Raw genomic sequence first — 26,179 nt, forward strand, 5'->3', positions numbered from 1 at the left:
ATGGCTCAAACAATCATTGTTTATCATCGTAATATTTTTGTATGAAAACCCAAATGATTAAGGATCCGGATGATAATTCAAAGGATTGCCCTTTTTTTATTTATTATTATTTTTTTTTGGGGGATCTTTTTAAAATGATTAGGTATTTTTTTATTGTGTCGAAGACTAAAAGGAAAACGACATTTGACCCCAAAAAAAAAAAAAAATACAGTGGGGTGGGGCATTCAGGATTTAGAAAAATGTTCTGAATCCAACAAAAATATAAATAGAAAATATTTACTCTATGATCTATTTTCTTTCAGAAACATTTATTTCCTCTAAGTAAGAATCAAGACAGGTAGTTAGAGCTATCAGTCTCTCCTACTAGCACCTGATCATCATCTTCATAATCTGTTGATGCTAAAAGAAGGGAATCGACGAACGGCAGTAGAATCCAAAAAAGATATCTGTAGTAGTGTCCCGATTTGGTTCTCTAGGAACTTCATGCTTTTTGAAGCTGTAAAGCATAGTCCTAATACCACAAAACACCATAATAGTAGGCCTCTTTTCTCCATTTCTCTACAAACACTTCTCTGCCATTTCCACAAATTTTCTTAAAGAATTAGCATTAACTTGGCCTACAAGAAAAGGATCAATAACTGTTTCAATTTGGTCTTTCTTGAGCCAATACATTGCCCAATCGACTAAGTTCACCTCCTCCATTCGCGTGGAGTTCATAATGGCAGGTCTAGTACAGAGAACTTCCAGCAGCATCACACCAAAAGAGTATACATCAGATTTCTCTGCGAACTGTAGGCATGTTAGATATTCAGGATCAAGATAACCAAAGCTTCCTTTGATGCCTATGCTGTAATGATCAGGGTCAAGAGGACCCGACCTTGAGAGACCAAAATCAGCAACTTTGGCCAAGTAATGCTCAATCGAGCAAGATGGCATTTAACATCACTGTGGATTATTCCTCCATCTGAACCTGTGTGAAGGTAATGAACACCCTTTGCTGAACCAATGCAGATTTCTAGCCTTTGCTTCCAAGACAATTTGGATTCTGCAGCTGTTGATGAACTTTCATGGTTTCCTGAATTGTAGAGATGATCTCTCAAAGTTCCCATTTCCATGAACACATAAAAAAGTATCATCTCAGATTCTTCTTGACAGTTCCCAATTAACGAAAAAAGATGGCGATGGCGAATTTTGGATAAGATCATAACCTCAGTTTGGAATTCCAGAAAACCCTGTCCATGTTTGGGATTACTTCGTTTCACTGCCACTTTCATGCCACTTCCAAGTGTACCTTAAATAAACTAAATTAGAAAAGCAAAATCAATATAGTGCTTCAATAATAAATTAAATATTTTTAAAATTATAACATATACATAACTATTCAAATATCTTATTTAATGGATCTAATAGATTAATTGTATCATATCGTGTATTATTGTGTAGGGAGAAAGGCTTGTTATTCAAATTTCTCACAGCCAGAAATCAAAGTGAGTTTACCAGCACTGAGAGGAATACAAAGATGCAATTGGAAATTTTTGGGGAACCTACCAGACAAGTGGTCAATGGCTACTGCAATATGAGGTATTTTTTTATTTTTTGTGTTGAAATAATTAGGACTTCCAGAGAATACCTACGTAAAATCCTCTTCGGTGGACTTAAATATAGAACCCATTAATGACTAGTTGTTGACTCTTGTGAACCAAATTTTCCAAACTAGAAATGCAAAAAGGAGTTTGACACCATGATTAGAGGAGCTCCAATCAGTGGAGAAGTAGTGTTAGCATCCATAATAACCCACAAACCATTAGCTGCCACGTGTATAAATTAAAATGGCCATATAGGCAAATAACAACATGAGCATGGTGGCTTATATCTTCTAGAACTAAGCTGTGCTGGCAACATCTCTTGGACCCAAGCAGCCTCTGCTCTACTTCATACAACAAGAAGACACTTTCACCTAAACAACAGAAGGAGCTGTTAAGAGCCATTGGCATGACACATACCATCGGAGGAAAAGCGCCCAATAGAAGATAGGAAGTATAAATAGGAAAACGAGGAAAAGAGAAGCGGTAAAGGATAAAATAAAGTATAAATGACAAAGCAAATTTCAAAAATGAAACTGTCAAAGTAAATTTCAAGAAGAGACTAGTTTAATAAATTATAAATAATCAATGATATTCTGTGTGAAATATAAAATGAATAGAAAAATTAAATGTGCGTGAATCATCAAAGAAGTCTACACATAAATATCATCAAAGAAACTCAAATAAAAATAAGAACTTCCAAAAACAAGAAAAACCCATTTATTCTATTCCTATCATTGTGAAATCTTCAAAGATAGTAAATATAAATTGAAAGTAACTTGGTCTAAACACCATGAACAAGGACAAGGTGCATGCAGACTCTTTTAGACTGAAACTTGCCAACTGGCAAGAAGTTCATCAATAGAAATTGGGGAATTTTGGGATGCTAACACAGAGTGAACAGGGTTTGGGGATTGGGGGAGTGCAAAATAATGTTGTTAAAATAGAACTGAAAAAACTTTTAGCAATACACCTATACTTTACATCCCTCCCATTGAAAAACTTCTAAGGGGTACCCTATTTTTTTTACCCTAATTTTTATACTGGTTTAAATATAAAAATCGTAAAAACATAAATAAAGAATTAATAATATTCTTTTTTTTTTCATTTATTTTACCAAACTAGCATTAGAATGAAGTTTTATCTAATTTGACAATATGATGTATTTGAGATTTTATAATGCATACTAAATTGTATAAGTATTATGTTTATATAAAATTTAGATCATCTAAACATAATCTGTTAATTTTTTGTATAGATATATATAAATTTTGTAAACAGATTTTTTTTTTGTTTTATATTTTTACGAAATTAAATTAGAAAAAAAATCAATCGAATGTTAAAAAATAAACTAATTATTTTTAAAATTATAACACTTCAATAATTATTAAAAGTCCGTTTTTAATTGGTTTAATAGATCAATAGTGTATTATTGTGTTTCAACAATTAAAATCCATTAATTTATAAATTTTATTAATATGAATCTTAATAATGTCAACTGAAATTAGTAAAATATGGTGAAAATTTGTGGTCTTATGAAATATTCCAAGCCTATTGATATATAAAATATATTTAAATTTATCTTTTAAAAAAAATTGTTTCTGAAAATTTCAGTATCAAAATTTCGGTTTTGGTACATTTAATTTGACAAACAAAATGAAGTTTCAAATGCTTATAATTTGAAAGATATAATAACAAATATGTATCAGTTAATTAAGTTTTCTAGTCATTTCAATCAAACTGCTACCGAAACCTCTCACTGATAGAATTTAAAATGGAAAAGTTACCCGGTTTTTTCCACTGCTAAAGCAAGGTGTATTATTTAATTAATTTTTTAAAAAACCTGTCATTTCCTTCCGGTTGATATTAACTGGGCTTTCTTAAGAATCTAAAAGTTTGGATCAAGAAAAATTCCAATCGGACTTGAAACCCAATAATAGGTAATCAAATTCCTACTTGGCCCAACACCTTCCCCACCGAATACCCCTTGCGTCGCAATTGCGGCCGCCGACTATAGCCCTGTTCCCGGGAGCAGACGTTTTAGGAGCGGCCATGAGGAATGGAGATCAATACCGGCAACATTGGACCACAAGATAGTTACTTTATTACGCCATTGAGGTTTTAGCAGAGGCATCACTTTCTTTCCAACCGTTTAAGTGAATATTTCCAATTGCAGATATTACTAAACCTAAATGTATTATGTGCTTAGTAAATTAGAGGTGTGTCACATTTGCTGTTGTTAGAAAATTTATTCTCTTTTTACTTTATTTGTCCAATACAGGGTGTGTTCCTTGTTGGGTTCAATCTATATTGGAGGCATGTCTTCAAACTGTTATTAAAATTATATTTTAAAAAAAAAAAAAAAAAAGGTAACTGGGCGTGTGTCTTTTGGAAAAAAAAAAAAAAATTATTCATTAGTAGAAAAAGTTTAAACTTTTTACATTTTATTTTATTGAACTAAAAAGTTTTTACATATTATTATAGTACAATTGGACTGTTTTAACCAAATTTAAAGATTAGAAATAGAAAAGCACTTACAACACGGCTAAGAAATGATAAAGACAAGAAAAATACTTATACCTCACAAGATGGTATTTATCTGGCGTCATTAACTCTCAGTTGGGAGAAAATTTCGTCTCCTGTAGTGCTTGAGAAATCGTTGGTGAACATAAGGATATCGTCCCTGTCAATTGTGGTGGTGCTAAGTGAGGGAAAACGCTGTACATCAGGCAATATGAGTGCTGATGAACCAGTAGTTGTGTCCTCGTGAGGTTCTCTACGAGTTGCGGTTTGCTGAAGCTGTAATGCATACTCCAAGTCCCATATCACATCACTCATTGTAGGCCTATCAGCACCATCTTCTTGCAAACATTTCTCTGCTATGTCACTGAATTTTCTTAGTGAATTTGAATCAATTTGACCCCTCAGCGAGGGATCAATAATCTCTTCTAGCACCCCTTTTTTCTTGCAATACAATCCCCATTCAACCAAATTCATTTGCTCCCTTGGAAGCGAGTTATCAATAGGGAGTCTTGCACACAGAACCTCAAGAAGAACTACACCAAATGAGTAAACATCGGATTTTTCTGTCAACTGTTGGCACCTAAAATACTCAGGATCAAGATAACCCAAAGTGCCTTTTACACTTGTGCTAACATGGGTTTCGTCTTGAGGACCCGATTTGGAAAGGCCAAAATCAGCAACTTTTGCTACAAGGTTTTGATCAAGCAAGATGTTGGTAGACTTGACATCACGATGGATGATTCCTCCTGCTGCACCTCTGTGGAGGTAGGTAAGACCATTCGCTGCGCCGATACAAATTTCGAGTCTTTGCTTCCATGACAAGCGAGGAAGGTTTGAATTATATAGATGATCCCTCAAAGTCCCCTTTTCCATGTATTCATAAACCAATATCATCTCAAATCTTTCATCACAATACCCAATCAAGGACACAAGATGACGATGTCGGATTTTAGACAGAACCATGATCTCTGTCTGAAATTCTGGAAGGCCTTGGCCTGACTCTCGTGCACCTCGTTTGACAGCTACTTGTTTACCATTTGGAAGAGTTCCTCTATAGACACTGCCAAAACCACCCTTTCCAATCAGCAGCCTTGGATCAAAGTTGTTTGTTGCAAACTGAATTTCAGGGAAAGAAATCTTCAAACCAAGATGTAGATCAGGTACAGGGGAGCCATGGATGGTTGACTCTGTAAGTCTGCTGTGTGAACTACCTGCTCCAAATACAGGAACTGGTGACCCGTCATAAGTCTCCACAGGCTTCGACTTCCGGCGTTTCAAAACAAACAAGAACCCGATTACCAAAATGCTGATAACAGCGAGACCTCCAGCAACCGAACCAATAATAACAGCAACATTTATCTTCTTGGAATTGTTCTCTACAGGAACCGAAGCAAATCCCTCTTTTACTTGCAATATTTCCAGCCCATTTAGGTATGCCCTTTTGTCTGTAGAGTTACTCAAAGTTCCTATACTGACGTTCAGGATTCCTGAACCATCAGGCTCAACCGAAAAATCAACAAAAAAAGGAGCAGCCAACTGGTCGACAAAATCAATAGAATTGACTATCAGGCTCGCATTATCATTTATATACAGAGTAAAGCACACAGTGTCGAGGGATTTGCTAACAGTGTCGCAGAAATGGACCCGGACGACATGCGAAGCAGTCTTATTCACATTGAAAGACCAGGTTGCGTTAGAGTTGTTGGATTCACTGCTATTGTTGTTATCTATTACCTTGGCAGTCTGGTAGACCAAATCTGGGGCTATAAAATCACTCATATTTCCTACATAATTAGGCTTAGCAGAGTAGAATAGGCTATTCTTTGCATTGCTTGGATTAGAGAGATAAATATCATCTTGGTCCCAGTTTCTCCATACAGTGTCCTCATCTGGTTTGATTGCTTGACCCCCAACATTAACCCTGTATATTGTCTGTAAAAATGGATAGGATAGACTATTCGTAGTGCCATTATTGTAGAAACTTGTAGGGGAAAGGAAGACTTCTATGGCATTTATAAATGCAAAAGATGAGCCTTGAGGTGTGAAATGAATCCGGAGTTTGGGGAAATTGATGCTAAGAAAAAATTCCTTTATAAGAGGAGAGCTTTTATTGTTTTTGGCAGTGAAATTATGCAACAGCAAGAACTCAGAAGCCGAAACATCGAAAATAGCTGTTGATAGATCATCTGTAGTAGTAGAGGTAAAAGCTAAAAAATGAAGGCGTACCAGTTGAGGACCAGAAGTATCGATTTCAAATTCATACCAAGATTGTTGCTTGAAAATTCTTGCTGTTTTGTAGAGAGAAGACCCATCCACCGACTGGTTTCTATCTGTGGCAGCACTACCATGGTCTCCTTTAGTGACGTAACCGGTGTTCGTGTCGCCGGTGAAAGTCCGTCTAGTGTAGTTTACATTTGCGTTTGAACCGCAATTGATGAAATACTTCTCTGGCAGATCGTCAGCCAAGGAGATAAACTGAAATGAAGAAAACTGAAGGAGACAGAGAAAAATAGGAAACAGAGGGATATGGATTCCGTGGCTCTGAAGGTTTTCCATGACAATTATTCAGCTTCGTGATTAATGCTAATTTTCACCCATCTGAAAATGGTGGACTCAGGTTTGAAGGAGTCTGTCCTAACTCTCTACAGGTCAACTTTCAAGTTGATTTTATCAACAACCATGCAAATTTGCAAATAAGAGAAGTCAAAGGAAAAAAACAATGGCGATAGTTGATTGACTATAATACCCTTTGTAATTTACAGTACAAATATAAATATCTTTCATACGGGTCCCACGACAGGGATTTTTGTACTGTATGTCACTGTATAGCAGCGTGTAATTTAAAAAGTTGAGTTGAGTGGGCTACTTGGTGGGTCATGTTTGGCTCCAATTGGTTGCAATAAAGATGAAAAGGACAGAGTCTTTGCACGCACAATAAATAAAAAAAATAAAAAAAATAAAAGGTGAAAAAAAAGGAAAGGGAGAAGTCCATCGAGTAGGCCCGCAAGAGCATGAGAGTTTGAAACTTGTATTCAGTTTTCTTAAGCAAAACTTTAAACTACTTGGAAGCTGCCTTGATGGCTCAAACAATCATTGTTTATCATCGTAATATTTTTGTATGAAAACCCAAATGATTAAGGATCCAGATGATAATTCAAAGGATTGCCACTTTTTTATTTATATATATTTTTTTTGGGGAATCTTTTTAAAATGATTAGGTATTTTTTTATTGTACCGAAGACTAAAAGAAAAACGACATTTGACCCAAAAAAAAAAAAAAAATACAGTGGGGTGGGGCATTCAGGATTTAGAAAAATGTTCTGAATTAAACAGGTATATAAATAGAAAATAATTACTCTATGATCTATTTTCTTTTAGAAACATTTATTTCCTCTAAGTAAGAATCAAGACCGGTAGTTAGAACTATCAGTCTCTCTTACTAGCACATGATCATCATCTTCATAATCTGTTGATGCTAAAAGAAGAGAATCGACGAACGGCAGTAGAATCCAAAAAAGATATCTGTAGTAGTGTCCCGATTTGGTTCTCCAGGAACTTCATGCTTTTTGAAGCTGCAAAGCATAGTCCTAATACCACAAAACACCATAATAGTAGGCCTCTTTTCTCCATTTCTCTGCAAACACTTCTCTGCTATTTCCACAAATTTTCTTAAAGAATTAGCATTAACTTGGCCTACAAGAAAAGGATCAATAATTGTTTCAATTTGGTCTTTTTTGAGCCAATACATTGCCCAATCGACTAGGTTCACCTCCTCCATTCACGTGGAGTTCATAATGGCAGGTCTAGCACAAAGAACTTCGAGAAGCATCACACCAAAAAAGTATACATCAGATTTCTCTGTAAACTGTAGGCATGTTAGATATTCAGGATCAAGATAACCAAAGCTTCCTTTGATGCCTATGCTGTAATGATCAGGGTCAAGAGGACCTGACCTTGAGAGACCAAAATCAACAACTTTGGCCAAGTAATGCTCAATCGAGCAAGATGGCATTTAACATCACTGGATTATTCCTCCATTTGAACCTGTGTGAAGGTGATGAACACCCTTTGTTGAACCAATGCAGATTTCTAGCCTTTGCTTCCAAGATAATTTGGATTCTGCAGCTGTTGATGAACTTTCATGGTTTTCTGAATTGTACAGATGATCTCTCAAAGTCCCATTTCCATGAATGCATAAACAAGTATCATCTCATATTCTTCTTGATAGTACCCAATTAACGAAACAAGATGGCCATGGCGAATTTTAGATAAGATCATAACCTCTATTTGGAATTCCAAAAAACATTGTCCATGTTTGGGATGACTTCGTTTCACTGCCACTTTCATGCCACTTCTAAGTGTACCTTTATAGACCTTTCCAAATCCACCCTCACCAATTAACAATTTAGGATCAAAATTGGGAGTTGCATTCAGTATATCAGCAAAAGGCATCCTCAATTTTAGGTTGCAATTGGGAAGAGAGGAAATACTGGTATTTTCTTTCTATTTTTTCCACTGTAAAACAATCCATTGTCCATAACAAACCACAGGACCAGTTCCAACTTGCTTTTGTTTCTTGTACTTAAGGCCCAAAAATACCACACCTACCAAGAGTACAACAAAAGCCAAGGCACCAACTAAACCAACTATAATATGTTGGTGAACTTTATGCTTATCCGGGGGAGGATTATAATATGTTTCCCTCACAAACTCCATAATCTCCACACATTCAGAAAACCTTTTCCATCCGGAGATGAAGGTTCCTCTAAAGGGTGTATACTGATTTCCAAAACTCCAAGGCCATCAGAATCAATCATGAAATTAAAGGAAAACAGAGCTTCTGAGTTGTCAAAAGGATTGATAGCACAGTTAAACTTGCTACGGATAAATAATTTGAACTGCGTAATATTCTTTGATGTTCCAACAATCTCACAAATATATGCTCTAACAAGATATATAGCATTCTTATATTAAAACGCCAAGTCGTATTAGCAAAACTAAGTCTCTTGGCATCCTTAGTATCCACTATTTTGCAAGTCATGTAGACAATGCCAGAGGCATATACATCTTTTTTGATAAGATTGTAATAAAGCTTACCAATGAAAGTGGAACATAATTTGGCTAAACCTTTCTGATGAAGATAATCATTATCGGATATCCAATTCCTCCAGTGCGAGTCATTGGCCGTTTGACCTCCAACATTGATCCTGTGAACTATATTCAAAGCATCGAATAGAAAACCAGGATGAGTAGCGTAGTTACACGTTGGAGTAAAAGGAAGTGTAAGTGTAGCTGGCGTTGATAAAAGCAAAAGATGGTCCATGATGTATGAAGTAGATGCTGAATTTGCTTGCATTAATGCTGAGTAGAAATTCCTTCACGACAGCAGAATTGCTAGTGTTTTGGATTGCAAAAATTTGACAACAGCCAAATTTTTGAAATCGAAACATTGAACAGAGCATCTGTCAGATTATTTTTCTCAGAATTGAATGCGAAAAAGTGCAGGCGTACAAAATATGTGCCCTACTTTGGTAATCAAGCTTGATTGTTGTGGTTCTCTGACCACTTTAGAGAAGAAATGTGAGAAGAAAAATAAAAATTAATTCTATTACTCACTTGGAAATAGATTATAAAAATAAAAACTTCTCTCGTGGAGAATTCTCACATGGAACCTCTCTCTACACTGTCAAATTCTCTTTGGAATTACTCACTCTTCTCTCAAGCTCTCTCTGGAACTTAAACACTACTCTCAACGGTCCTCACTTGGGTGATATTGAGGCTGCACCGCTTGGCTTGGCTTGCATGCAATGGGATGGAGCCTATTTATAGGCTCACAAATTTGGTGCATGCCCTCCATTTTCAACCTCTTCTAATGTTCAACACCGGCCTTCTGATATTGCCCACAATTGTTGAGCAAGTTGGAGTTCGGTGTTAAATGCAGCAATGGCCATTGTCAAAAATGGTGAGCTGCTGGTTTCACACTGTAGGTGCAGTGTGGTGTGGCTAGACTTCACAATTCTCCCCCTCCAACCGCATTTAAACTGATGGTCATCTGCCATCCATTCCAGCTATGTCTATGCACAGCTTCAGCTTCTTTTGAGCAACAACTTTTGTTAACATGTCTGCTGGATTCTCCTTTGTGTGGATCTTCATCAGTTTCAAGAACTGTTGATTTATTACTTCGCGTATCCAATGAAAGCGGATGTCAATGTGCTTTGTACGGGAATGATATATTGAGTTTTTGCTCAAATCCATGGCACTTTGGTTATCATAATGTATCTTGTAGTCTTTTTGCTTGATGCTCAGTTCTATGAGAAAACGGTTTAACCACAACATTTTCTTACCCGCTTCCGCTGCGGCAATGTACTTTACTTCTATAGTGGATAAAGTAACACATTTCTACAATCTTGACTGCCATGACACAGCTCCCCCTACAAAAGTGTAGAGATAACCTAATGAAGACTTTTTATTATCAGGATCTTCGGCCATATCTGCATCTGTATAGCCTTCTAAGACTGGATCACCTCCCCTATAGCATAAACATAGCTTTGATGTACCTTTAAGATACTTGAGAATCCATTTGACTGCTTTCCAGTGTTTTTTTCTAGGATTTGAAAGAAATCTGCTCACGACGCCTATTGCATGAGCAATGTCTGGTCTGGTGCATACCATAGGATACATCAGACTTCCTACCGCTGAAGAATATGGTACTAAAGCCATCTCCTCTATCTCTTCTTTGGATGAGGGACACGATTTCTTGCTCAACTTGAAATGATTTGCAAGTGGAATGTTGACCGGTTTGGCTTTATCCATGTTGAATATCTTTATCACCCGTTCAACATACTTCTCTTGAGATAGCCATAACCTTCTATTCTTCCTGTCTCGGATTATTTGCATTCCCAAAATTTGTTGAGCTGGTCCTAAGTCTTTCATATTAAAGGACTTAGACAATTCTTTCTTCAGCTGACTAATCTTCATTGCATTTTGTCCAACGATCAACATGTCGTCCATATATAGCAAAAGTGCAATGAAGTTTCCACCTGGAAACTTTTGAATATAAACACACTGGTCTACTGCAGTCCTTTTATAGCCTTGACTCACCATAAATGAGTCAAACTTCTTGTACCATTGTCTTGGTATTTGCTTGAGGCCATATAAACTCTTCTTCAGCTTGCATACGAGGTTTTCTTTCCCTGAAACCTGAAATCCTTCTGGCTGCTTCATGTAAATTTTCTCATGTAAATCACCGTGAAGAAATGCTATCTTCACATTCATATATTCAAACTCCAGGTTTAGACTTGCTACTAAACCAAAAATGACCCGAATTGAAGTCATTTTTACCACTAGTGAAAAAATCTCGTCAAAATCGATTCCTTTCTTCTGAAGAAATCTTTTGACCACCAATTGAGCTTTGTGTTTCACCACCCTTCTGCTGCCATCTTTCTTGAGCTTGAACACCCATTTATTCTTTAGTGCCTTCTTTCCTGTTGGAAGTTTAACCAACTTATAAGTATGATTTTTCTGCAAAGATTCCATCTCATCTTGCATTGCTTGCAGTCATCTTTCCTTGTCTTGATAAGAAATAACTTCCTAGAAACTCTCTGGCTCTCCATCTTCAGTAAGCAGAATATACTCAGATTCTAGAAATCTTTTTGATGGAATTCGGCCTCGCTCAGATCTCCGAACTTGTAAACCATTGGTTTCAGGAGGTGTACCATCATCTGACCACTGTGATGGCAATGCAACTTCTTGAGAGGATTGAGTCTCCCCCTGCTCAATTTCCCCTTCTTCCTCCTGGTCTGCTTCTGGCATATCTTCATGCACCTCGTTATCTTCTGTGGCTATCTGTGCAGGTGTTAGATTAGGAATAAAATTCTCGGCACTAGAACTATGATTAGGAGACATTCTAGGCTTTGCGATGTCTTCCATTATCTGGTTTTCATGGAATACTATGTCACTGCTTCTAATAACCTTCTTTGTTTTCAGGTCTCATAATCTATATCCGAATTCTTCGTCTCCATATTCTATAAAGATGCATGGAGTAAATCTTGCATCGAGCTTCTGTCTTAGCTCTTTTGATACATGTGCATAAGCTAAACAACTAAACACTCTTAAGTGAGAGTAGTAGGGAATCTTACCTGACCACACTTTCTTTAGAATTTTCAAATTCAACGGTACTGATGGTGATCTATTGATTAAATAGCAGGCAGCACGAACAACTTTTTCCCAGAATGGCTTTAGCAGCTTAGCCATACTGATCATGCTTCTGACCTTTTCCATAATTGTCCGGTTCATCCGCTCGGCTACTCCGTTATGTTGTGGGATGCGAGGGACCGTCTTCTCATATCGAATACCTTGTCTTCTGCAGTAGGCATCGAGCTCATTGGTAGCATACTCCCCTCCATTGTCGGAGCGGAGACATTTCAGCTTCTTTCTTGTTTCACGCTCTACCATGGTATGAAACAGTTTAAAGCAATCTAATACCTGGTCCTTTGTTTTTAAGAAATATACCCACACCTTCCTAGAAGCATCATTAATGAAGGTCAGAAAATACCTGTTGCCACCTAATGATTCCACCTCCATGGGACCACAAACATTAGAGTGCACCAAACTAAGCAACTCTGATCTTCTTGATGCAGAGGAACTGAAGGAGACTCTATGTTGCTTACCGAACAAGCAGTGACTACAAGGATCTAGCGCACCGTCCTTGCAAACAGTGATAAGCTTCTTCCTTACCAAAGTGGACAATCTTTTTTCACTCATGTGACCGAGTCTCTGGTGCCACAGATTTTGAGACGCCTCTCCTTCTACAATATTAAGGCTATCTGCATATATCTTCACATGAGTCCTATACACCATTCCACAAATATGTCATCGGGTGACAACTATGGCACCTTTTGTCATTTTCCATGTGCTTTGTTGAAGTAGTTGTCATAGCCTTACTTGTCTAAAGCTGCTCCTAAAAGTAGATTAAGCCAAAGATTTGGAACATGACAGACATCCTTCAAAGTGATTGTACAACCAACATTCGTTTTTACCTGAATATCACCAGTTCCCATAATCTTTGCGAAACTGAAATTTTTCATCTTTATCGTACCAAAGTCTCCTGCTTTGTACTTTTTGAAGAAATCTCTGTGTGGAGTGACATGGTAGGATGCTGCAATATCGACTACCCACTCAACATCTTGGGTTGATATATGAAGGCATGTCTCTCCATCCTTCTTCGGCTGATTACCTTGGAGTCTCTGCTCTCTCAACAACTTTATGCAGTTCTTCTTTATGTGACCCTCCAGGTCACAATGATAGTACTTATATGATGATTTTCTGCCGTCTGTAAATCTGCCTCTGCTCTTGCTCCTGCCTCTCCCCCTATCTCGACCGCCTCTTTGCTGTCTTCCTCCCTCTATGACGAGGGCATGTGACTGATCCATGCCAATGTCCTTTCGTTTGGCCTCTTCATTAAATAGCGCATCCTTAACCATAGACATAGTAAGTTTGCCATTCGGGACTGAATTGCTGAAAGAGACTACCAATGTCTTCTAACTATCTGGAAGAGAGCTTAGAAGTAGGAGGGCCTGATCCTTATCCCCTAATTGGTAATCCACAGCAGATAGTTGATTCACCAAGCTCTGAAACTCACTGGTCTGCTCGGCTACATAAGTTCCACTATGTAATTTTAGATTTACCAATTGCTTAAGCAACAAGGCTTTGTTCCGAGCAGTCTTGGCCTGGTACATGTCCTCCAATTTTGTCCAGAGGGTATATGCATCCATTTCCTTAGCTACATGATGGAAGACATTGTGGTCGATCTATTGTCTGATCTGATCGATCGTTTTATTGTTTAATTTCTTCCATTTTGCTTCTTTGCTAGAATCGGGGTTTACTCCTTTAGGGGGTGTTTGTTACGTGGGACTGGCAAGGACCGGATGGGATATAGTCCCAATCTGGTGTTTGGGAAGGAAAATGGAGGACGGGACACACTTATCCCGTTAATCAAATTATCCGAAACGAAGGGGACAAAGCTGACCCACCAAAACACCTAGGTCACTTTTGTCCTGCCCTCTTTTGATGCTTTCAACCTCTCAGCCTCTCACACAAAATTGCTTCTGCAGGACCGTTCGCCACTTCTTTTCAGTTTGAAGCCACAATTCTTGACCTCGAAGACGTTTCCTACCAGCACGCCAGCCACGCAGCTGTAAAAGCTAACCCTAACTCTGCCGCCGGCGAAACCCATTTCAACCTCAAGATTGTCTCCCCGAAATTCGAAGGCCTGAACCTCATGAAACGGCATTGTTTGGTCTACGACGCCTTGGCCGACGAGCTCCAATCTGGACTCCACGCCCTTTCTATCGTCACCAAGACTCCTCAAGAGCTCGAATCTCAACCCAAACGTCGACCAGAGTAAAATCCAAAACTGGATTTTTTTTTGTCACTGTGAGTGGTCGAATCCAAATTTGCTTAATTTGTGGTTTATTTTTTTATTTATTTTTGAATTATTAAATTTGTAATCGTATATCTTTGCGTATTTCAGCATTTCAGCAACCGGCCTTCTCTCCCAACTCCGAAATTCCAGCATTTCATTTCTTTTTCCCTTGCCTTTCCCCAATCCCTCATTGCCCACTCTTCCACCTTGCTGATCCCCAAGGCCAGTGACCGTATCTAACAGGTAATTCTTCATTCCCAATACTCTCTCTCTCTTTTGCTTGTTTCTTGTTGACCAAACGGACATGTAACTAACTCTCTGATCTAGGCCTTTTGTTTCTTTTTTCCTTTGATTCCACTTCCTGTCTGTATTTGGATTTCGATGTTTCCGAGACCCTAGTGATGCTCTTTTTTGTTGTTTAGTGTCCTTAGTTGTTTAACGTGGTTGCATAAGATCTGGTTTGTGTAATTGGTTTTTGTTTTGGATTGTCATTGTTGGTTGTTTTGAATCGGTTTGAGGTTGTTGGTTTGTAATAATTGGGTGTGTTACACACACACTGCTTAAGTCTCCTGCAATTTTTTTTTTCTTCAATTTACTTGGCTGCACAACACTAATCCTGAAATATAAACATTTCTAGGACTCATAACCATTCATCTAGATTTTCCTGTTGCTTACATGTCCCTAAACAGGGGACATGACCTTGGCTTGGTGTATATAAACGCAAGAAGAGTATTTGTTTTTGTTATATAAATTTTCTGCAATTTTCTGCAATTCTCTCCAATTCTGCAATTCTGCAATTCTGCAATTCTGTGTCTTATGAAACTAATTCCATGTTCTTTATTACAAAATATGTAATTTAAAGAAGTAAATACATAATTTTATGGTGAGCTTCTGTTGCTTGATATAAATGGTTAGACCCAGTTTTTGATAACTTAATCTTTTGAGGTTAATGATAACCTAGAAGTAGAATCAAAGTCTATTTGTCCATCTAGTCTTATGTTCTGATCTTAGTAATACCTTTTCTGTTTTGGTAGTTTATTAATCTTTGAGTCTAAGGCCTATGTTTCTCACTTATTGGACAGACTTATATAACAGACATCATCAGTTAGAATCTTAGAGTTGAAATGTTTTGATGCCAGTATGAAGAATAAAATCAATTACTCCATTGGGATGACGAGGTTCTATGCACGGATAAAGAATATCTCTTAACATTACGCCAAGTAGATAGATAGATAGATTGATAGATAGATACAAGCAGATAGATACAAAATGAAGTATACTGAATGAACACATTATACAGATCATGGGGGCAAGACCAACCATATTCGTACATAGGGAATTCAGCTATGGCAGTTGAGTTAAGGGGGACAAAGACTTACCTTCACCAAACTTGCTTTGCCAAGGCTGTTTATGGTAAAAATAACATCCTAAGCATTCAGACTATAGGTAGCTAGGTTTCTACCTCCTTTATCTTATACAATAATGACTCAATAACTCAACGGGGCTTTTGCTTCTCATATAAGACGTTTTGCCAGCTACTGGTTCTGTAAGCTGTGTTCTTAGCTATGGATTTAGTGGCAATTCTATAGCTAAATCTACTGCCTGTTTTTATGGCGGACAAAAGAGAAAGGATGTATGTATACCACAACTGTGTTAGAATTGGACCACTTGTTGTTCCTCTGCTTCTGGGACTGAGAGTGATTTACAATTCTTTTAATTTATATCAAATTCAATAGACCTAGCTTGTGAAAACGTACCAGTACTTTTCCAATTTCTTGTTTTCTACAACCAAATATCGCCATGTACTAAAAGAGTATCGATATTATATATATGAGTATGGTTAGTTTGTGTGTACTAAATGAAATTATTCTACACGGGGGGTGTTTGGACTGCAAGAAACATACAATTATTCTATGTTGATTGTTTGCTTTGGTATTGATTTGACTCAGTTCCTGATACGTGTTTGGCTTTTTTATTGTCTGTCATAGGCTCACAGCTTGAATATCAACTCTCATTCACTAGTGGTACTGACCAGTGATTACATGTAACACATTTTAAAGGATCAATGAATTTTTTTAGTACAAATTCTGAGACTTTGAAGTGATAAAGTGCTGTGGTCGAGCTGTGCTAATATAAATATATATATATATATATATATTTTTTTAATGCCACTCTTGGATTCCACGCAAATGTATATATGTTTTTAAAATTCTTACCAAGCAAGGAAATAAATAAGAATAAAGTGGAATGGTATAATAATTCCAAATGTACATAAAAGAATATGTGTTCCTCGTTTATAAAGTAATAATAAAATAATAGGTGTTCCTCATCACAAAAGTCGGTCAACATAAAAATGCATAATGCATTAATTGGTTGAATATTTGCAAACACCATTTTTGGTCTTCAATACTTAATTTGTTTTTTATCCTAACCAAAATATGATATTAAGAAGTACACTATCAAAACAAACTATATAAAGTTTTATTCTAAATTTATATTTTTATTCCCATTTAAAGTTATTTTTAAGCATATTTATTAATTAAATCTATTTCAAATAACTTCTTTATATAATTCATTTTTTGTCTTTAATTATATACAACATATATTTTTCTCCATCTAACTCATACTTCACCATAAGTTTGGGTTGCAACACAATGATTATCCAAATTATAAAAGCTCAAAAAGTTGTATTTAGTTTTTGCAATAATTATAATTTTTATTATTTTTTATTTTTTATTTTTGTAATTTACCAATGTTGTTTGAAAACTATTTCATTGGCTCCATCATTAATAATAATAATAAAAAATTGATGATATATATATATATATATATATTGAGTTTGAAGAGTTTACAAAAACTTAAATCCACCTTTTATTTTGACCTTCCAAATATATATAATGTTTATTGTGAATGCTAATATATAAATATATTATTTATGGAAGATTTTTGTTTTCTGTATTTATTCAATTGTATTGGCAATAGCAGCTCAATTTATTGTATTTCTTATAATTTTTTTTTATTTGTTGTTTTTTTTCCTTTTTTGTAGAGATGGATGGAAGAAAATTAGTTGTGATTCAATCTTTTTGTTGGGCTTTATGTTTATCTTTTTTATGTACATGTATGTAGCGTGGCAAAGGAGAAATGAAAGAGGTGTTAGGAATAGAATAACTAGGAATACCGAATTGTGTACATCTTTTATAGATAGTTTGTTGGACAATGATATCACTTGTATTAGTCAATTGAAGATGGATAGGAGAACATTTGTTATTTTATGTCGGTTATTACGCCAGGATGGATATGTGAAAAGAGATGGTACTATTACATTGGAAGAGCAAGTGTGCATATTTTTGCACATAATTGCTCATCATACAAAAAACCGTATAATTATCAGTCGATTCTATAGATCAGGGGAGACAATTAGTAGATATTTCAATTCAGTATTGAATGGGGTGTTGCGGTTACATTACATTTTGTTTAGGCATCTTGAACCTGTGTCGGATAATTGCTCGGATGATAGATGGAAAATGTTTAAGGTACGTATGTGGACTAGTTTGGTTATTAATTTTATAGTTAGATGACTTGTAGCATTATCTGACGTTAGTAAAATTGTTTGTGTCGTAGAATTGTTTGGGAGCATTAGATGGAACTTATATTAAGGTGAAAGTACCTAAAATCGATAAGCCAAGATATCGAACAAGAAAGGGTGAGATCGCAATAAATGTCTTAGGTGTATGTAACCCGAATATGGAATTTATATTTGTATTACCGGGTTAGGAAGGCTCCGCTTCAGATTCTAGAGTACTTCGAGATGCAATAAGTAGGCCAAATGGACTAAAAGTACCAACCAGTAAGACCAATCCTTAAATATTTCATCGAGTGGATTAACATTGCATAAACTAATAGGAGATATTTTTCTGTGTTAGGTTATTATTGCTTAGTGGATGCTGGTTACACAAATGGTGAAGGATTTCTTGCACCATATAGGAGAACAAGATATCACCTTTCCGAATGGAGAGATGGTTGTACACCCATAAATCATCAAGAGTATTTCAACATCAAGCATGCATCAGCTAGGAATATCATAGAAAGATGCTTTGGGGTTCTTAAAATGCGGTGGGCAATTTTAAGAAGTCCATCTTTCTACCCAATTGCAACACAAATCAAAACCATTACTGCATGTTGTCTGATACATAATCTGATTAGAAGAGAAATGACACTCGTTCCTGAAGAAGTCGAATATGATAGGATGGAAAATGTGGACATTAATGAAGAGGAGGACATTATAGGATCAATTGCTTCCTCAGATCGATGGACGAATTGGAGAGATGAGTTAGCTAAGCAAATGTTTGGTGAGTGGAGAGGTCATCATGATTACTAGTTGATGGTTATGTAAAAAATTATGCTCTAACTGCTTATTTAATATTGTTTGTTAAATCTTTTGGATAATATGTATGAAGGCAAACTTATATTATATTAAGTGCAACATTTGAGATTTATTGTTATTTTGTTTGCATCTTGTTTTGATAATGTTGGAATCATGAAATGTTTACTTGAATAGCAATGGAAGCTGGAGGTAGCAGTAACGATAATAGGTGGGGTGAATCTAGGCGTACATGGAGTAGAGGTGAGGAAGAAGCTTTGCTGGTTCTTTTAGATGAAGCTGTAGCTAGTGGGCAATGTTGTGACACGGGAGCATTTAAACCTGGTACACTTAATATGATTGAGCGGAAACTGGCTGAAATGTGTCCTAACTCGGGATTGCGAGCAACTCCACATATTGAATCGAAGCTAAAAAAGTGGAAGAAGCAATATGGCATCATATACGACATGCTGAACAAAAGTGGATTTGGATGGAATGACACTCTTAAATGTGTGGAGATTGACAGTGACAATGCTTGGAAAGCATATGTGCAGGTTTTGACTTTGTTAGGAAAAATGCCTTTATTGAATTTTGTGTTTATTATCTTAAATATATAATGTTTTTACTAAATGATGGCTTTTTTTATTTTAGAGTAATCCAAGTGCAAAAAGTTGGAGAGATAAACCTTTTCCGATATATGAGAGGCTTGCTAATATTTTTGGGAAGGATCGGGCAACAGGACATGGAGCACAAACTCCAATTAATTTAGTTAATGATATAAATATGGAGCCTGACAATGACCAATTTGATGATGTGGGTTCTCCAATGTCTATGAATCAAACACATAGTCAACTGCCCACACAATCCCAATTAAGAGGTAAGAGGAAAGCTCAATCGAAGGATGTTGACATCGTTAGCGGGTTAAACAATGTAGCAGATAAGTTTATTGATAAATTAGCTACACAGTTAGACAAGTTGGAGAAGTCTGATATCAACTATTCACAATACTTAGCTATGGAGCTTGACAGGTTAGGATTCCCTATTACTGACAATCTCAAAATCTCTAAGGCAATGAGATCGGATCCATCGAACGTTGAGGTTTTCAAGATTATTAAAACCGATGCGCAGAAGATTGAATTTGCTCGTGGATTTTTGGATAACTAAATTAGTATTGTTGTGGATTATATATTTATGGATATGTATGAGAGGATGACAACTATGAACATTTGGAATTGAAACTTATGGACATATATTGTAACGTATTGAATGTTGGTTTCTAATTATGCATGTACGGATAATTTTATTATTATGTGTTATGTTTTAGAATATTAACATGCACTTTATTGATTTGGTTAGTTGTTATTTTGTTTAATAATATTACTATATTATATTGTCATTTATTATTATATGCAGGAATATTGAATGGCAAAGAGAAGGGTTTATGTTGTGTTTAAAGGTAGACAACCAGAGATATATAATTCTTGGTCTGAATGTCATCAACAAGTGCACGGATTTACAAATAATTTATATCAAGCTTATAATACAATTGAAGAAGCTGAAATTGCATATGTAAAGTTTGTAGAACAAACAATGAGGAATCGTAATGAAGCAAATCCAATACAAAATGCCACCACCGTACATACACGTGCTCAATTTCACAACGAGTGGGGTAATGGTTTTGTATTAGGTTGTTTATTTGGCTTACTATCAATGGGTTTATTTACTTATTTCTTATATAATTAGATTATCCTTGTAAAATCCAATATATATATATATACGGATGTTATACTTGTTAAAAGTGCAACTACATGTGACATTTATTTATATATCTATATATCTATATATATGAATTGAAGATGGATATTTTTATGCTATTAACAAGTTCTTAATTAAATATTATGTCAATTTTTTTTATTTGTATTTAGTTGTTATTCATGATTAGTAATTTTATTTTAATTGGTTTTGAAAACAATATTTTAAGTAGTTTATGGGTGTTAAAAAAAAATTACAAATGTATTATACATATCATTAAATTATTTTTATTATTAATTAATTGAACATATAAATGTCAGGACCCGTCCAGAATTCCTTCCCCGGAACCCTAGACAGCCCTGATCCCAGGGAAACCCTACCGAACCCTCCAACGGAAAATCCGACAGAGCCTCCCCTAAGGGATTTACTTACCACAATTTACCTGCACTGAAAACACACTTCTAAAATTATCCCCTTATTCCTCCCACAGTACTACAAATCGATTCCACAAATTGCAGCACTTAAAAAAAATAAATACAGTAATCCAGTGCAAAATAAATACAACAAGAGTGAAAGAAATATTACAACTGCAATAAAAGAATAACAGGGTACTGCCGAACTAAAACAGCGAGGAAGATCAAGTCCGCTCCGAGTGAACACCGACAACCTGGTACCTAGAGGAACGGAATTTAAGAGTGTGAGATGCTAATCATCTCAGTGAGCGACCCTACTACTATACCATATATTATCACAGTAATAAGTATAAATAATAATTATTTGGAAATAATATTTTCTCTCAAAACCCTTACAATTCTCTCAGTTGGAAAGGTTCCCCTTTTAAAACAATTTCACAAAACCCTTTATCCATATTCCCCGAAAACCAAGACATCAATTAAATACCAGAAGCGGTAACAATTATATTTTTAATTCCAATTCAGTTTCCAAACATTTTATTTTTAAAACACAGTTCTGAAAATCATTTGATGCACCCACTATATACCAGTGGCGCCAACAGTACCCAACGTCCCAAGGTACCGCCAGACAGGAGGTTATAGAAAGAAACCGGCATACGGTCGCGTGGCGTCCCACTGCGCCGCTGCTAACCTGGTGTCCCGGCCATGGGGGGTGGCCACCCTCTCCGATGGCATCCACAGGACACCCTCATAATATCACCTGCGCGCTACTCACACCCACCTGCGCGCTAATCATATCCGTGTGCACAATATCCATATCACATATACCATATCACATAATCAGAACACCAGTACGTGCACGGTGCATCTAAAAATCATAAAATTCACAATTTAAAGTATAAAACAAATTTCACATTTTTCATAAACATAGCGGGCATAATCCATCCGCTTGAACCGGGAAATTCTCCACAATTTCCTTATAATCCATACCATAAATTCCATGATTTTCAAATCCACCAACTCCCAAATCCATCAATTCAAATATCCACATTTTTTCCAAGCATAAATAATTTCTCGAAATATCATAATCAAATCCCATAATATTTTATGGGCATATTTCATAAAAATTGAAATCACCAACATAACCAAATATTTTCCTTAAAATATTTGAAAATCAAATCGTGCCCAATTTACCATTAAAACCACACCAATTTCAAAATCCTCAAAACCATAAAATAATTCCACACGGCATAAATTTGTAGAATTCGCATTTTCTTAAATCCAATAAATTCATAAATAATTCTACAATAAATCCAATAAATATTTGGCACATAGAAATTAAATTCCAAATATTTAATTCACACATAATATATTCATCAATTAAATTCCCCAAAAGTAATTTGAAGGTGGGTCACTCACCTTGTGCACGTATCTCAATCAAGATCCTCCGCAGGATCGACTCCGCTACTTGCACGTGCACCTAAAACATCCACAGTACCAAAACCACAAATATTAATATTTTATTCGGGTAATCCCCAAATGGGTACCCGAGGAGCGAACACCAAACGATAACTAAAATTTACGAATGATATACCGAATCGAAGCTCGAGTGGTGCTAATCACAGATCCGGTCTTAATTTCCGATGATCGTACCCGACGGGGTCGGAATTTTATCGGGAAGCTTTTCGGGTTTCGGCTCTGCAATTCTCCCAAACCGTCGCGAATTGGTGGAAATGGAAGTCGGATTTGGGTTCAGAAGGTCGAACACTGCGGACTGGAGCTGGCCGGAATTTTCGGGTACTCGCCGGAACAGTAATTTCCGGCGGGCCGCCACGTCACCGGCAACGTCGCCGGAACAGTAATTTCCGACGGTGGCCGTTTGCTGTGAAATTTTGCAGATTTGTAGATCGTGAGGAGAGCAATCCAACGGGACCGACGGTGAGCAAAACGGAGGTCGGACGGCGGAGAAATCACCGTTTGAAGATTTTCGACCCCTCGCCGGAAAACGCTCCGATCCCGGCGCGTCGGTGGTCCGATGGCCGTGATTTTTGGTGGGTAGGCCGGACTTGAGGAGAGGATGCTGGGTGTATGGCGCGTGTACTGTATATCGGCCGGAATAGTGCCGATTCGCGGTGGCCGGCGGTGGAGGGGAAAAATCGCCGCCAAACTTCGGACGTCCGATCCGGGCGCGTCCGGCGGCCGTTCGCCGTGAAATTTGGAGGTTTTGCCGGAAATGAGGTGGGCAAGCTTTCTGTCCGGCGCGTGTACAGTAACTCGGCCGGAACAGTGGCAAAATCCGGTGGCCGGCGGTGGCTCTCTCTCTCTCTCTTTCTCTCTCCTCTCTCTCTTTCTCTCTCTTCTTTCTCTTTCTCTCTCTTCCCCGAGAGTTTTTCAAAATTAAAACCCTGTGTGACACTGTTCATGCCACGTGGACCACTCAGAAGCTGACACGTGGCATTTCACTGTTCACGACCCAAAAACATTAAAATAATACAGTATCCGATAAACTTCAAACGTTCATAACTTTTTAACCGGATGTCCGTTTTGAGCGTGCCGCTAGTCTGTGAACTCGTATCGACGAGCACTTCACAACCATGCATGAGTCAAAGCTCAATTCCCCATAAACAAAAAGTCAACTCCGGCACCCCTTGGACAGTTTGGACCGCAACTTGTTTCATCCATAACTTTCAAACCGTAGCTCCGTTTTCGACGTGCTACCAGTCTACGAACTCGTGGCATTGTGCACTTCGCCACGGTACCCTGGTCAACTCGAAATTCCCACCGAGTCAAAAAGTCAACTTTTGACCCCTTCGGTCAACGGTCAACGGTCAACCTCGGTCAACGTGCACGGATTCCGGTGCGATTCGGGACGGGGTGTTACAGCCTTCCCCCCTTACAAAAATTTCGTCCTCGAAATTTCCGCACGTCACTGGAACAAACAAGGGTTCTGATCACGCACCTGCGCTTCGGGCTCCCATGTCGCTTCCTCGACTAAGTAGTTCCTTGCCAACCAATCCATGCCCAACACTACTTCAAGTCCGGATAGATCCAACAGGATCAGGTCTGCTTCCATCACTTGATCTGTGAAATCGTCGGGCGTAGTCCTGGCTCCCTGCTGCGTCATAGCAAACACCCGGCCTTGACTTGTCTGCGGGGTCTCCTTCCTCTACCTCGACTCGATCCTGCAGACGGCTGGACTGATCCCGAAGAAACTCCTACTGGCTAACTCCCCTGGGAACTCTGTCCTGGAAATATCCCCGTATGCTGTGTCCGTCGACCTGCTTCTAGCACACTGCTGCTACCATAAGGGCAATCCCTCCTTATGTGGCCTGGCTGCCCACACCGAAAGCATAAACCATCCATCTGACACTGCCCAGAATGATTCCCCCTACAAAGTGGACAAATCCGCGGAGAACCAATGCGTGACTGCTGATACGAGCTTGCATCCACACTGATCGAATGGCGAGCTGGCTGGGGCATGCGATAACTATCTCTCCTCTGGAATCTGCCTCGTGGGCTTAACCCATCACTGTCTGAGCCTGAGCTATGGCTCTTCTTAGCTGCCCCCTGTCGAGGTACTCCGCTATACGAACCTTCGAATGATCTGCGCCTCGCGGGTCTGTGTATCTCCTCCTGTCTCTCTAGCTCAAGCGCTGCATCCCTGGCGGACTGATAGGTGGGATGTACTGATCCAGAAAGGGTGTAGCTGATGCTCTCTTTCAATCCGTCTATGAACCTCACCTAAAACATCCACAGTACCAAAACCACAAATATTAATATTTTATTCGGGTAATCCCCAAATGGGTACCCGAGGAGCGAACACCAAACGATAACTAAAATTTACGAATGATATACCGAATCGAAGCTCGAGTGGTGCTAATCACAGATCCGGTCTTAATTTCCGATGATCGTACCCGACGGGGTCGGAATTTTATCGGGAAGCTTTTCGGGTTTCGGCTCTGCAATTCTCCCAAACCGTCGCGAATTGGTGGAAATGGAAGTCGGATTTGGGTTCAGGAGGTCGAACACTGCGGACTGGAGCTGGCCGGAATTTTCGGGTACTCGCCGGAACAGTAATTTCCGGCGGGCCGCCACGTCACCGGCAACGTCGCCGGAACAGTAATTTCCGACGGTGGCCGTTTGCTGTGAAATTTTGCAGATTTGTAGATCGTGAGGAGAGCAATCCAACGGGACCGACGGTGAGCAAAACGGAGGTCGGACGGCGGAGAAATCACCGTTTGAAGATTTTCGACCCCTCGCCGGAAAACGCTCCGATCCCGGCGCGTCGGTGGTCCGATGGCCGTGATTTTTGGTGGGTAGGCCGGACTTGAGGAGAGGATGCTGGGTGTATGGCGCGTGTACTGTATATCGGCCGGAATAGTGCCGATTCGCGGTGGCCGGCGGTGGAGGGGAAAAATCGCCGCCAAACTTCGGACGTCCGATCCGGGCGCGTCCGGCGGCCGTTCGCCGTGAAATTTGGAGGTTTTGCCGGAAATGAGGTGGGCAAGCTTTCTGTCCGGCGCGTGTACAGTAACTCGGCCGGAACAGTGGCAAAATCCGGTGGCCGGCGGTGGCTCTCTCTCTCTCTCTTTCTCTCTCCTCTCTCTCTTTCTCTCTCTTCTTTCTCTTTCTCTCTCTTCCCCGAGAGTTTTTCAAAATTAAAACCCTGTGTGACACTGTTCATGCCACGTGGACCACTCAGAAGCTGACACGTGGCATTTCACTGTTCACGACCCAAAAACATTAAAATAATACAGTATCCGATAAACTTCAAACGTTCATAACTTTTTAACCGGATGTCCGTTTTGAGCGTGCCGCTAGTCTGTGAACTCGTATCGACGAGCACTTCACAACCATGCATGAGTCAAAGCTCAATTCCCCATAAACAAAAAGTCAACTCCGGCACCCCTTGGACAGTTTGGACCGCAACTTGTTTCATCCATAACTTTCAAACCGTAGCTCCGTTTTCGACGTGCTACCAGTCTACGAACTCGTGGCATTGTGCACTTCGCCACGGTACCCTGGTCAACTCGAAATTCCCACCGAGTCAAAAAGTCAACTTTTGACCCCTTCGGTCAACGGTCAACGGTCAACCTCGGTCAACGTGCACGGATTCCGGTGCGAT

The 26,179-nt window shown here is 38.3% G+C and overlaps 2 protein-coding genes and 2 pseudogenes across 2 annotated transcripts; 1 reads left to right on the top strand and 3 right to left on the bottom strand.

The window, feature by feature from the left end:
- Window positions 1–183: 183 nt before the first annotated feature.
- LOC107424874 (probable receptor-like protein kinase At2g39360) lies at window positions 184–1,424 on the bottom strand (annotated as a pseudogene).
- A 2,577-nt stretch (window positions 1,425–4,001) lies between these two features.
- On the bottom strand, window positions 4,002–6,786 carry LOC125423853 (probable receptor-like protein kinase At2g23200). Its single transcript, XM_048479500.2, has one exon. It carries the CDS (start codon window positions 6,660–6,662, stop codon window positions 4,179–4,181), a length of 2,484 nt encoding a protein of 827 aa, XP_048335457.1. The 5' UTR covers window positions 6,663–6,786; the 3' UTR covers window positions 4,002–4,178.
- Window positions 6,787–7,501: 715 nt separating this feature from the next.
- LOC107424873 (probable receptor-like protein kinase At2g23200) lies at window positions 7,502–8,923 on the bottom strand (annotated as a pseudogene).
- A 9,859-nt stretch (window positions 8,924–18,782) lies between these two features.
- On the top strand, window positions 18,783–20,232 carry LOC112492613 (uncharacterized). The gene is made up of 2 exons (XM_060819180.1): window positions 18,783–19,443; window positions 19,541–20,232. The coding sequence occupies exons 1-2, from the start codon at window positions 19,090–19,092 to the stop codon at window positions 20,051–20,053; spliced, it is 867 nt and encodes a 288-aa protein (XP_060675163.1). The 5' UTR covers window positions 18,783–19,089; the 3' UTR covers window positions 20,054–20,232.
- The last annotated feature ends 5,947 nt before the right edge of the window (window positions 20,233–26,179 follow it).

The sequence above is a fragment of the Ziziphus jujuba genome, chromosome 7, assembly GCF_031755915.1.
Source record: "Ziziphus jujuba cultivar Dongzao chromosome 7, ASM3175591v1".
NCBI classification, from domain to species: Eukaryota; Viridiplantae; Streptophyta; class Magnoliopsida; order Rosales; family Rhamnaceae; genus Ziziphus; species Ziziphus jujuba.